We start from the raw sequence: 13,433 nt of genomic DNA on the forward strand, positions 1-13,433 counted from the left end.
GTGGACTACAACAACTACTAGCTGATAGTAAATAATCTTTTTTTTTCAGCGACTTGTGAAGAAAACACGAGATTCCTCTTGATCTGTGTCAAAGTCAACAGCCCTGTGCATCTCCATGAGATATATCGAAGCGTTCAAGCTATTTAAATAAACTTAACAAAAGATTTTTAAAAAAATCTTTAATAGGGAGTCTTGAGTATTAGTATCTCATATTCCCCAACACCTTACTTTTGTGTTTTTCATATCTTTTGTATCACAAAGAAAAACACATATTGTTTTTAATACATGGTTTGTAAAGGAAAGGTTTTTTGTTTCCAAGAATTTTCCCGAAACATGCCGACGTTTTGCAGTATTCATTTGTGATGACAGCTACAGATATATAGAGGCAGTTTATATGGTTCATACTTTCTTTCTGTCAGTCTCACATACACACATACTTAATACTTTTGAAATTGCACATTAACATTCTCGCACAAAGACACAAAAACCATACATTGCAAGAGAAGTTATAGTCCCACATAGCCAGCAGATCAGAGGCATCTAGACATTAGAACCAGGAAATAATTCGTACCAAAAAAAAGAGACCATTTTAATGATAATCACAAAAATGAATGAAAGTGTTTTTGGTTTTTTGGGCTTTGAAAATTTACCAAGTGATAAATGGTTATGCAATGTAGGCATAAATTTGGTCCCATCTACATCTGTACCAGCTGCTGTCATTTAAAAATCTTGATTTTGCTGTTAAAGTCGGGGTGTGAAACGAGTCAGATATCTGGAATAGAATCTCTTTCAACCGACCACAGATGACTGGACTGTTCTCTGGACTGGGATTTCATTTACTTCTTTTATTTGCCTTTCTTAATTGGAGTCAATTTTGCGGAACAATGTAGTTCCATTACACAAAGCTGGCTTTTCCCATAAAAAACATAATTTGATCAGTAACTCTCCTAATAGTACATTTGTATACAAATGCATTCTCAAAATCAACGCTGATTGAATAAAACAGTATATTTATAGTAGTATATTACAAATTTATTCTGGAGGCTAACTAATTTTTTTCATAAAAGGAAAACATTTTGACATAAAAAAAGGTCATGAAGTGCATATTTGGTTAAAACATTTCAGTGACATATTAACAGTGGCATTTTTCCTTTCCCAATTTTTTTTTGGAAGGGGTTTAGGGGTAGGTTTAATAAAACAAAAACAATAAAACGCTGCTCAGGCAGCAGACTTGTGTACAAACATGTGTTTTAAAAAAGACCCTTGTTTTTCTTCAGGTTCTTTTGCTTCCAGTTTGGCAGGGCGTTGAACTCAACTCGACTCATCTCAAGAAGTGTCTGTAAAAAATATTGAAGAGGAGAATAACTGTCATATCGAGCCTTAATTTCAATTAAATGGAAACATTAGGCACACCTGCTATTTCAATAATTGTTTTTCAGTTTTTCTTCTCATTGATGATTAAATCACTTAAAATATTTTAATTGTTTTCATACTGACAAGAGCCCCACCTTAAAATCCTCTTCAGACAGGTAATCCTCCAGGCGTAGAGGGTCCACTCCTTCCGGTGGAGGTTTCTTTGTCAGCTCCTCTATGGTATATTGTTGCTTGCTGAGCTTTGACAGTACCTCTTTCACTAGCATCACTCTGTTCTTGGAGCTCTCAGCCTGTTTACACACCAGTTAAGTTGGTTAACAACTACAAACCCAGAATGCTGTAGTTTACACAAATATGTCTAAATGATATTTTTGGATGAGATTTTGTGGCTATTTCTACAACTTGTCCTCAGAATCCTTCCTTTGCTGAAGGCTAAATATGACATGTCTGTCAAGGTTCTCAGTTATCCAGGTCATGGTTATCCAAAGCTGGTTAAATTAATCCACTGGACTTTTATAGGTCCAATTCATGTCATTCAGCTGCCAGATGTTCAACTATACTGTATCTGAAATGTCTTGCCCCATAATGATCCGTGATCCTCAATATCTTTGATTGAATATTGATAAATTCTCCTCTGCTCCATAACACTGTTTTAATGGGGTGTAGAGGAGAACAACCCAGTGGGGACGGAAGATAAGTAGAGCAAGCATAATGGTATAGTGATCCCATATAGGTCTGGTTAAGGAGCCAGATGGGTTTCAACTAGTCGTTGAAATGTGAATAGCACTGAACACACCCCGCATGGTTAATAAGCTGGGACAAGACCAGTCACCTTCAGAACTGACTAAGCCTCTTGGATGAGTGGCGAAGCATTTTCAAGAAACTTTTGTTAAAGTCCAGTGGATTGATTTAAACAGCCTTGGATAAGGCTAAATTTGATTCTGCTTGCTGGAGGTAAAAAGACAGGGAGCTGTCACCTTATCTGACAGATCTGGTTGAGTGAGATAATTTGGATTCTTTCTGCCAACTAATCTTGTCTGAACTGGAGCTTTCCTAATTTCAAACACGGTCTTACAACATAGAAACACAGACGTGACAATAACGAAACAAATTATCCTACCTTTGAAGTGACACTAGGGTCCTTCTCCCAGTATGGGAAAATGTTGGTAAAAGTGAGAGGTTCATAGCCTGCTAGGACCAAATAGGCCAGAGGGGGGCGCCGAGGGTTCTTTTCTGGAAGAATTGCAAAATGTACTTTTGAGTCCAAAACCAAATCATTACCTATATTTCTGGACTGCTTCAGCTATTCTTAGATAGTTGTTGATCAATAAGGGTATCAGTGTTTCATTTAAGTTTTCTATATTTTCTGTTAATATGAACAAATGGTTCTTTTTCTGAAAGACAGTAAATGAGATTGTCAATCAGTTCTTGAATCAGTATTTATCCATGTGAACTCTGACCTTTGCAATACTGCAGCACCGTCTCCATGGCACACTTCCTCTCATTGTTCCAGCGTATCTTTGCAGAGCCGGTGCACTGGGTGTCTTCTGGGCTCCAGCCCTGCCACAGGTACACCTCCATCCGGTTATCCAGCAAGAACAGGGCTGGAGAAAGCACAGGAGGAGCATTAGCTATCAGGCTACAGTAGTTATGGTATGTTTATCCTGGTTCACCGAATATTAATTGTGTTATCTTCTGCAGACACTAATCATGTGATACATAATTGAAACAATCATAATCATTATAATGTGCTCAATTTAAAATGTATAATTGCTGCTTTTCTGTCGGACCTGGCTGCTGTGCAGAGTAGAGGTTCTCCTGCAGGAACGGCATTGCCATGATTCCCTCAGTCACTCTGGCAGGAGACAGCTTCTCCTCCCATTCAAACACTCCAGAGCTGGCTGTCAACCGGAAAAGTCGTGGGGTGTAGTTGTACTTCCCTGGATCTGGAAATAACACATACACACACATGCACACATGTACACACACACACACACACACACACACACACACACACACACACACACACACACACACACACACACACACACACACACACACACACATACATACACACACAAGCTCAGTTGTTAATCTTTCTTTCTCCTCCTTGCTGATAAGTCTTGTGTGTATGTGATTACTTACCTTGAAGCATACAGTCATAGGCCTTCTTGTCCTGTGGACCCAAAGCCTTCAGGAACACTGTGGGCTCAGATCCCTCCTCCACTTCCTCCACCTTTATATTGCTGGTGCTGCTCAGACCTAACTCTGAAGGACACCTTAAAAACACACAGAAAACTGTAAACTGTAAATCCACACACCCACTCGTCATCTATTTATCCCTTGGTGCCCGAGGGATTTACCTTTGGGTTACTTTGTCTGCTGCTCTTTTGGCAACCTGTTTGGCTCCTGTGTGTGTTTTACAGCCATACCACAAGAACAGATGACATTTCTGAGCATTGAGGAGCACCAGACAGGCTCGAGAGCGCAGACTGGCACTCTGACAAACTACCTCCACCAGCGAGGCCTCCCTCTCTACTTCCCCACGGACACAGAACAACCTCCAGCCACCTGGAGAAAGGAGCAAATAGTTAGAAATGGTTGGCATTAAGGTGGAGGCCAGAGTTCAGAAGCTGCTATTGTGTTACCTGCTTTTAAAAATAGTAAGTATTTTATATCATGAATAAGTTTTACCTGTGTTACTGTTTTCTCTACTTCCCTTGTGGATGACCAAACCTCCCTGGAAGAGCTGTAGGAAGCACGGAGGCTCTTTCCCCTCACTCACCAACACCTGGACAGCCAATCAGAATGAAACACAATGATGGATACACAAACGCGTGAAAAAAAAGCATGTGCTAAACAGAGATTTCTACATTAAGAATTATAGTATACTAATTGCATGAGGCTGTGATGACTTTTCTCACTTGCGATCCCCTGTGGCTGCCCAGCTCCACTGTCATCAGAGCTGAGGTTCCTTTCTCACTGATGCTTGACTGGCTGCCTTGCCAGAAAAAACATGCAGTCCTCTCTCTTCCTGGAGCGCCGGCACTTAGCTCACCAGGTCTCTGCCGCTTTCCCACTGACAAAAACAGAACCACGGTTAAGTAAACCTGGTAAATTTATTCACAGCTTCTGAAAAACTGCAGAACTCTGAAACGTTAATCACCTCAGGTCTTGGCATCTCAACCTCCCACTCCAATTGTTAGGTTTCAAAGCCCCCACAATGCCAATAAATGACTTACCAAGTGTGGTGATTGAGTACGTCCAGCGGATGATGTAGGCATCGCCATTATGTAGTTGGCCCAGACTCTCTTCAGGTAGTTTCTCTTCACCGTGTTCTTTAATGTGCCAGGCATCTACAGCTACTGTCGTCAGCTCTGCCTGTCTTCCATCATCTGCCCTCACCACGCCGTGGCCCCGTTGGACATCCACGCCCTCCAGAAGAGTCTTCATTGGGTCTGGCTCATTATCCAGCAGGACCCTGGCATCACATGGCTGCAGGTCCAAGTCAAATGGGGATTGCTCCATGGAGTTGACTGGGCTCTGCAGTGATTTATTGTACTTCAGTAATCAAACTGCTAGAGTAGAACATTGTTTCTTTATAGATCCCTCCAGATATATATGCCTCAAGCAAACTATCACAATCAAGAAGTACCAAAACCCAAGGAAAACAGATTTATGAACATGCAGCCGCAGCTATTTTTGTATCAGTCTAATCTACTCTACCTTGACTTCCTCAGCTTGACCTGTTTCCTCCTTTTTCTTCTCGGCCCAGTCCAGGAACTTCTCTTTGAACAGGGCCGTCTCATTGTGCTCGGACAGCCGGCCAAACAGAGTCCAGCTTGGACGATGCTCTCCCTTCCTAGAAATCACACACAAGGGAATCATTTAAAAAAAACATCTCCTCCCTGCAGCTGCACTGGCAAGAAGAAACCACTAGAGTTTACAATAACCCAACTCAGACATTAACACACCGGCCAATCCTGTCCACTGTATATCACTTAAAACAACTTATCTTTGGCAGTTTTGTTCGACACTATAAAAGGTGCTAAAGTTAATGAGAATACCAGTACTCACTGAGGCACATCCTTATTGGTACAGGAGGCATCTAAAGGGTTAACCCTGCAGTTGCTGTAGTCAAAGCTGCCACTGTACAGCTGCTTTCCCAGTTTCACAGCAACTTTTCTTTCAGCCAAGGGCACGTCTTTCCCATGCCAGACGTACACTTCACCACCAAAGTCAAACACTAAAACCTGCAGTAAAGTATTGTCAAAAGGGGGAAAGAGTAGAGGATAGACAAACTTGAACTTTTATATTATTATTCATCAGGTTTTTTTAAGCAATTCTTAAGTTGTAAAAATGCAATTTATTTCTCCTCAAATCTCAGTGTGAGACCATTATTAGAGTGGCGGTATTACCTCTTTGGAATTGAGCAAACAGACACTTGGGATGGCGGCCCAGGCATCGTCATGAGGCACCAGTTTGTCTCCCTGGAGTCTGTACACACCAATAGAATCTAAAATGCCACTCTCGTACAGTTCATCCTCCTCCGGCTCCCCAGCTCCTATCACACACACAGCAGAACAAAAGTACAAGATGTCACAGGGTCACAAACTATCGCAAATGAATAGATTCAATTAATCATGCACATATATATACACATATATATACACATATATACACACACACACATATATATATATACACACACACACACACACACACACACACACACACACACACACACACACACATATATAACGTATATAAATAACAACAGTATATAAGTGAGTATGAACCTCTGTATTGGGTCTTTCCACCCAAAAGGCTCCAGAACTCTTTAGCCCATCTGCTGTCAGCATTGATACCCTCCTCCAGCACCGTCACCTGGGAGGCCTTACAACCAAGGTCCCTCTTGGCCTGAACATAGGACGCCATCTCTGACGCCTGATTGACAGGAAACATACTGTATGTGTCACAACTGTATCAGTACATGTCTAAAAATTTGGACTAAAGAAGATTCTCAAGCCTTCTTGAAACTTCTCAGTGTGTGTGGCAACCTTTGCTTTCTCAATGACGTTAGCAAACTCTCCACTCCACATGAAGCAGTGCTTTGGTGTTATAAGAAGGAAGCAGTCCCCGCTGTTTAGAGAGTGGGTTGTGGGCTCCATCAGGCGCACCTGGACATGCCTTCGACCTACAGACAAACAGTTTATAATTTTAATCTGACAGATTTTGCTTTGTTCACCTAAGGGATGGATGCACTAGAATCTAGCTCCAGATTTTCCACTGCTTTCTGGCTTTGGAGAGCGGCAGTAGTAGAACAAAAGCACATACACAAAATCTGACACAGAGAAACAACAACACAACAGTATTGAATGACTAAAAACATTAAAATGTAGAGATACCTGCATTCAACAGCTACGAACAGTATAAAAAAGGTTAATATAGATACCCTTATATTTCTGACCTTTGATACGAATAAGCATGAGCTTGTTGTAAGGTAGCGTGCTGTTGTTGGTCACAACATCTGTGGATTTGACACTGCGCAGGTTGATCTTGCGGAAGTTTTCCTTGCTTGCAAGACCTGCCAAGGCCACATCAGCCAAGTTTGTTCTGGAGTGCTTCGCCACTTTGAGGAGAAAAAAAAAGGTTAGAGACTGTGTATTTACTTATGATTAATCTCAGCTAATAAACATGACCAGATTTAAATTACAGATTCTCAAAGACATTGTCTTCCTTCATGTGAGCTAGACTACAGGAAACACACACAAAGCAGATTAAAACAGAAAATACATTAAATGACTGAATAGACATTCAATAGCTATGTGCAACTTTTACTTTCCTGCACACGTTTATTTTGTAAAGACTGTCAGCTTTCTGTATTCATTAATCATCATGAAACACGAAGAACCTGAAAACAATGTTGATTTCTGCTGTAAATTAGCTTCTTTGTTAACATAAACACATCACAAGATTTATAAGGCTTCAGTCTTACTCCTCTCAACTTGGATCCTCTTGGTCTCCACGGAGGCCACGTTAAGCCGTTGCTCGGTATAGACCTGGCGGATGTCGTTACGGGCAGCCAGAGCCCGCAGAGGATTCCTGGATCCCTGATTCCTTCTGGCTGGTCGCACAGCTCGCTTGTGTTCTGCTACCGATGAAGTGAGCCTGAACACCAAAACACACAAAATAAAGCAGAGATGATTTTTGATGCAAAAAAGGACATCAAATAATAGTTATTACAGTATTGTCATCATGTGATCTTAGTTTCTGATGTCGTTCAATTGTATAATAGAGAATAGTAACTTGTTTTTAAACTTATGCTTTACAAAAACTTGACAAACTTATTAGTGGCAAAACAGTACACTTGCATTGATCTGGTACAAAAGCATTTGTTGAAAGGTGGTCAAAAAATGTCTTTCTTATCATTCTTATTATTCTAAACTGACTTTGGTGTATCTGCTTGGATCTGGCTGAGGTCCTCCTCTGTAAGAATCACACTGGAATCCTGGAGCGTAACAGGAGAGATTGGTTTGTAGAAGTTCCCAAACGTCTCCTCGTCATCCAGGGTCATCACCTCCTTCTCCGTCTCTGCCGTCACCTCGATGGTGGACGTCTTGCTTTTGCTCACTCCTGAACAAGCCACCATAGCAAGAAACAAAAAGGGAAGGAACAGAATGTGTTAGATATAAACCTTTTGTGGGACAATACTGTTATACACAGACAAAAATCACTATTAGGTGATTGAAATGTTTCCAAATGCATGTAGAGTAGGTGCTTACTAACACAATAAACAGGGGGAATTTACCTTTATTGTGGAGCTTGTCAAGGAAAGACTCAAGCTTATCGAGCCTATTATCTCCTTCCACCTTGACATCAGATTTTGTCGAGATATCTGTTAAGCAACACCAAACAAAGGCCTGAATACTTGGAGCTTAACACACTTACTTCTTCTAACAATTAATTAATAATTCATCATAGTAAAAACTAGAAAATTTGTGGTACATTTGCCACACTTCTTAAGTCACTGGCTGACAAGACGTCTATAGAACTCAATTAGGTTTTACAACAGGGAGGGGCTGGGGGACAGTCTGGCAGAGCTTGTCAGTAAAAATCAGGCTTCTATTCATGGAATTTAGAGTAATGACAACTGATCCAGTTACAGAACAGAGGATGGGAAGCAGAGGAAGTTGTGACAGCTTGCAATGCAACAAAGTTTGCATATGTCAGAGCGCACCCGTGAGCGAACACGGTGTCGCTCTGAGCAAAGAACAAACAGAAAACACTGATAAATGTCTGGATCGTTGGAGAAAGTCTTCCGGAGATCAATTGCTACAAAGCACTGGCAGCGAATAAGTTAAGTGCCACACGTTCATGAATCAATACACATGAGATATGCATGACATCAAGGCCATTAATGTAAACATTTCACTGATCCAGTGGAATGACTCAAACACTATCATACAAGCATTGACCAAGTTGAAAAGGAATGTAAACTACCTTCGTGTGGTTTCACAGGCGTGGCATCAGACCTCTTGAGAGGGGACTCCTTTGCGGCATGTGACACAAGACCTGGAGGAACACGTAAAGGAAATGGTGGCTGCAAGTAGTAATCACTACTGATCAATGTGTTCTGTATTTATTGAAATTATTCTCTCGCAAACAAATACAAATGTTTTCTTCATACCCTTTTTGGCCATGCGTCCTGCCACAGTGAACTGGACGGAGTCATTCGCTGCTCCACTGCCTTTGTTCTTCCACTGCTCCTCCTTGTCTTTAAGGATCTTCATCCTTTCTGCCAGCGACATTTTGGCCCCCACCTCTACACTGGACTTCTAAACATTACAGAAACATAGGCACACATATCACTCTGTAAAGACACAGTGTAGTGATTAGGAATCAAGCAATAAAGGTTGATGATGAAGGAACATTAAGATGCTACCTCATTTTAAGAAATTAATCAATCAAAGGTTGATTTTTTTTCTACATATATGGCTCGAACTTTTTCACAAAAGCAAGTATTTCCAGATGTTATCACTGTACTGCTCAAACATTATGTTTGCTACAAAAATGTAACTAATGTTTTGGCATGATGATAAAAACACCAAAATCCATGTTTAAACATTGAGGCCATCCATCACCTACTACACAGGATGCATTTCTCCTTCCATGATTTATTCCTGCTGCCACTTTTTCACCTGAACTCCGCCATTATAAATTAATTAACAGAGGTTTACTAGGACCCTTGGTCCCACTGGACCCTAAAAGCTGTTACAGTAATTAATGACATGCCACTCTTAAAAAATTTGAAGCGCTTTATGGCCTTGCTTTGGTTTTTCCTGGCTGCCTCCCCTTATTCCTTTGCTCACAATGAGCAATTCACTGTGTGCAATGCACTATGAGTGGTGACTTCCTTTTTATAGTTAAAGGCAGACATATCTTCCTATAGGGTAAACCCACACAAATCTGGAATAAGAAACCATTTAAACTGAAGTCCAGTTTGTACAGCTAGAGAATTAAGAACAAAAACAACTTGAAAACATTGTGTTCTGTGGTTTGAGGAGGATCTGCTGACTGTCACTCTGTAACTCACAGTATTATCTTTTAAGGAAGCCTTGAGAAGACAACTTAAGCATACTCAGATGTCAGCAGCCTTAAAATAAAAAAGATCTGACATATGATGTGATCTTCAGCCAGACTGATGTCAACACGACATTACATTTGAATGAGAGGAGCATCCTTCCAAAATCAGTACTCCATCCGTTATTGCTACGTAATGTTGATGATGATACGAATAGACCAAATGATTTGTGATTCAAGTTCTATTTTATACAACCTGACCTGCCCTGTGATGTGTTGAAAAAAATGTCTGCAGTGTATCCTGCATCTTGCTCATGGCCAGCTGGTATAGATTTCAGCAACATCTGTACCCGAAAGGCCAAGAAGTGGCTGAAAATGAGACAATTGCGGTTGTCTCATCTTCAGGAAAATGGATGGATGGACAGGCTCATAATTCAGTAATGAGCAATGCAACAGCAGGAGCAATCAGATGACACATACACTGTACGTTCTCCCTGTGTCTGTGTGAGTTATGTACAGGTTCTCTGGCTTCCTCCCATCCCCAAAAACATGCACTTTGGGGGAACTGATCATTCTAAATTGTGTGAGTGTGAGCGTGAACAGATGTCTGTCTATGTGTGGCCCTGCAATGCCCTGGTGACATGTCTTAGGTGTACCAATCCATATGATTTTGATTATCTTATGGATGGACGGATGGATGAAAAACATGCCACATCAGTATGACTCTGTTACTAGCTGGTGAAAGTTCCTTTGCGTATTATGCTTGGCTTCATTAAAGGCTAAGAATACGACACATCTTGTGATATGCAAGGATGTTTCAGCACAATCTCTGAATACCTGAAGGTAGCATTACTGAGACACGTATTAAACTATGAGAGGAAATCTTGCTGAACTGTTAAACTATTAATACTCACACATACAACCCTTAACTGCTTGTATTTTACTTGACATCTTTGCACAGTGATGCATGCTCATGCTTGCAAACTACAGCACAGCAAAAGCAAACATTTAAAAAAAAGATAAAGCCAATGATCAATTTTCCCTCTAATTTTTCATAATTTTTCATGTGTCTGGGCAAACACACAAGCTTCCTGAGTGCACTGAGGACTACTGTGAACAACAGCAGATGTGCGCGCGCTGTAGCCACACACCAGTATCACACTTCAAAACTTGGATCATAGAAAGATACATGGCTTATTAAGATAATCAAACTACAGGAGTAATTTTCATTAGTTCACTTTTAATATAAGTGATTTGACCCACTTGAAATGAAAAAGACAAAGATCTTGTTCCTCATGACATGTGTAGTATGTTATATGTGAGGGTCCTGCAACAATCCAGAACTCCTCTCATCTCCTGCTCAGTACTCACTTTTTACACGACCCTACCCCCACTCCAAGTGTAGCAAACTCATGTACAACTCACACACGCGCAGAACAACTCAAGGCAGCAACACGCAACAGTAACAACACACGGGAAATCACAATACGTTTGTATCAAATTTTGTTTTATGCGCAGCATGGAATTTCTTGTGCGCTGAGACTGTGCAAGCAGTGCGTAATTGCGCAGACGCGCAGCTTAGAGGGAACACTGAATGCAACCCTTCCAGCTGGACGCCCATCTCTGGATTCAATCAGAAAAGGGAAATACCTTGGCCTAACTGAACCCCTGAGAGAGGACAGGAAAAGAAGGCATATAGTCCCAAGATCCCACAGGAAACTGTTTTTCTCAGCGCTGCCTTACTGTATGGCACAGGCAGTGCCTCAGCCAAACCACTGACACTTATATCGACCAACTGAGGACCAGAAAATCTTAATTATGTAGCAACAACATGTGCTGACATATTTGATTTCTCTACAGTAAGACGGAGAAAGGGGGTGCAAGAAGGTCTTCATGGCGCAGATAGAGAAATAATAACACAGTTATTTAGGGATCATGCAAAGAGGCCCACAAAGAACATACCTTTGCACACACACTCACCTGAAGCAACAAAGTTGAAAGAGGAAAAGGGTTGAGTCTTCAGGTAAGGACAGAGGAAGCTGGAGGGGGGAAAGGAGGAGAAAGGAAAAAGAGGATTGGAAATTATCAGAGGGGATTGTAGGAGAGGGAGCACTGAGGTCTTCATCACTAAATCATCTGGAGATGCATCTAATGAACGTACTAAAGAGGATGTCTTTTTAGGGGGAGAGAGCGAGAAAGGGAAAGGACAAAAGACTGTGCAGATAGAGAGGGCAAACACTATAACCTGAAAGCAATGCATGCAAAAAGATGGACGGCTTTCAATGTATTAACATTCTATGAATTCTGCTATGAAATTATTAAATCATCCTTTGCTCTGATACATTTTTGGGAACAAAGCACACTGAGTAACATTATAGACATTCAGTTCAATAAACTGGATCATCCTGGTTTTCAATAACCGTCGCAGGAAGACAAAATCTAATATCTCAGCATCACTGCACCATAAACATGATTACTTTTTTATGTAGATACCATTTATCATCCCCTAATGATCTGCAGCAAAGAGGCAGACAGACCTCTTAAAGTTGATTTTACAACAAGGCCTCATATTACAATACAATCGCAGTGTAAAGCACAGCTTAGTAAGCTTAACAGGAAACATCTGGAGCTAGCTGAGGTTGACCACGGCCTCTACAATGCATGTTACATTCCCTAGTCTCCCACATATCAACCAGCAACATCTGCTCTGGCTTGGTGGTGTAGGACATGACACGGCACACCTCAAACATGTGAAACCATTGGCTTCTCCTCAAGGGAGACGTGGAAATGTAACAAAAATAATCGCATGCAAGTAAATGCCCCGTAGCTAATAGCTTCATGTCATCAAAGGTAATAATTTAGTTAAAGCATGCATTATGTCTGATGTCTGTGTCTCATCGGTGAACAGCAGAAGCTGCAGTGCCCAGAGCAATCCATTAACGCCAGACTCACAGACAGTTTGGATACCAGTAAGGAAATATTTCAGTTTCTAACAGCTTTTCATTCAATTAATTGTAATTAAGGCACACCACACAAATCTAAAATGGCCTACGTTTTCAGAATTTGACTGACTGGTGATTTCACTTGTTTTGGATGTTATTACTTACTTATAAAGTGGCTTTTTCCAGACTTAGAATGGATTTATTCTATGGTTATGTTATGCTTGAATGCAGGCTCAAACCAGAAATCCCAAATGAGGATGATTTATCTCGACAATCAAGCTGAGAGACAGTCTGTGAATAAACATGACATCACTTCAATCTTCGAGTGCAGCTGATTGTTTGGAAGATATTTCTTGCGGCACACATGAGGGTTTTCCACTACTACAGCACCATTTCTGACTCGAGGTGATTATAACAGTGTGTGGTGTTGTTTTTGCCCTTCAAAAAGCAGTAGGGGTGGTCTTGTTTGTTTAGAAGAGCAGCATGTTGAAACTTGTCTGCATTTCTTCAAAATATGTCAGTGATTTTAATGTT

At 41.0% G+C, this 13,433-nt stretch overlaps 1 protein-coding gene across 1 annotated transcript in view; it reads right to left on the minus strand.

Moving 5' to 3' along the window:
• Positions 1–338: 338 nt before the first annotated feature.
• Positions 339–13,433, minus strand: part of svild (supervillin d) — a 41,960-nt gene continuing 28,865 nt past the window's right edge. The window contains exons 9-29 of the mRNA XM_068305161.1: positions 9,065–9,212; positions 8,878–8,949; positions 8,186–8,272; positions 7,827–8,010; positions 7,373–7,545; positions 6,845–7,006; positions 6,435–6,571; positions 6,174–6,321; positions 5,793–5,938; positions 5,452–5,627; positions 5,101–5,236; positions 4,617–4,917; positions 4,299–4,453; positions 4,069–4,165; positions 3,738–3,945; positions 3,520–3,653; positions 3,165–3,320; positions 2,835–2,978; positions 2,495–2,607; positions 1,509–1,664; positions 339–1,337 (exon numbers count right to left, since the gene is read on the minus strand). Coding sequence (XP_068161262.1) covers positions 1,251–1,337; positions 1,509–1,664; positions 2,495–2,607; positions 2,835–2,978; positions 3,165–3,320; positions 3,520–3,653; positions 3,738–3,945; positions 4,069–4,165; positions 4,299–4,453; positions 4,617–4,917; positions 5,101–5,236; positions 5,452–5,627; positions 5,793–5,938; positions 6,174–6,321; positions 6,435–6,571; positions 6,845–7,006; positions 7,373–7,545; positions 7,827–8,010; positions 8,186–8,272; positions 8,878–8,949; positions 9,065–9,212 — 3,120 coding nt within the window. The 3' untranslated portion in view covers positions 339–1,250. The remainder of the gene's footprint in view (positions 1,338–1,508; positions 1,665–2,494; positions 2,608–2,834; positions 2,979–3,164; positions 3,321–3,519; positions 3,654–3,737; positions 3,946–4,068; positions 4,166–4,298; positions 4,454–4,616; positions 4,918–5,100; positions 5,237–5,451; positions 5,628–5,792; positions 5,939–6,173; positions 6,322–6,434; positions 6,572–6,844; positions 7,007–7,372; positions 7,546–7,826; positions 8,011–8,185; positions 8,273–8,877; positions 8,950–9,064; positions 9,213–13,433) is intronic.

Source organism: Antennarius striatus, chromosome 21, assembly GCF_040054535.1.
Source record: "Antennarius striatus isolate MH-2024 chromosome 21, ASM4005453v1, whole genome shotgun sequence".
In the NCBI taxonomy this organism is placed as follows: domain Eukaryota; kingdom Metazoa; phylum Chordata; class Actinopteri; order Lophiiformes; family Antennariidae; genus Antennarius; species Antennarius striatus.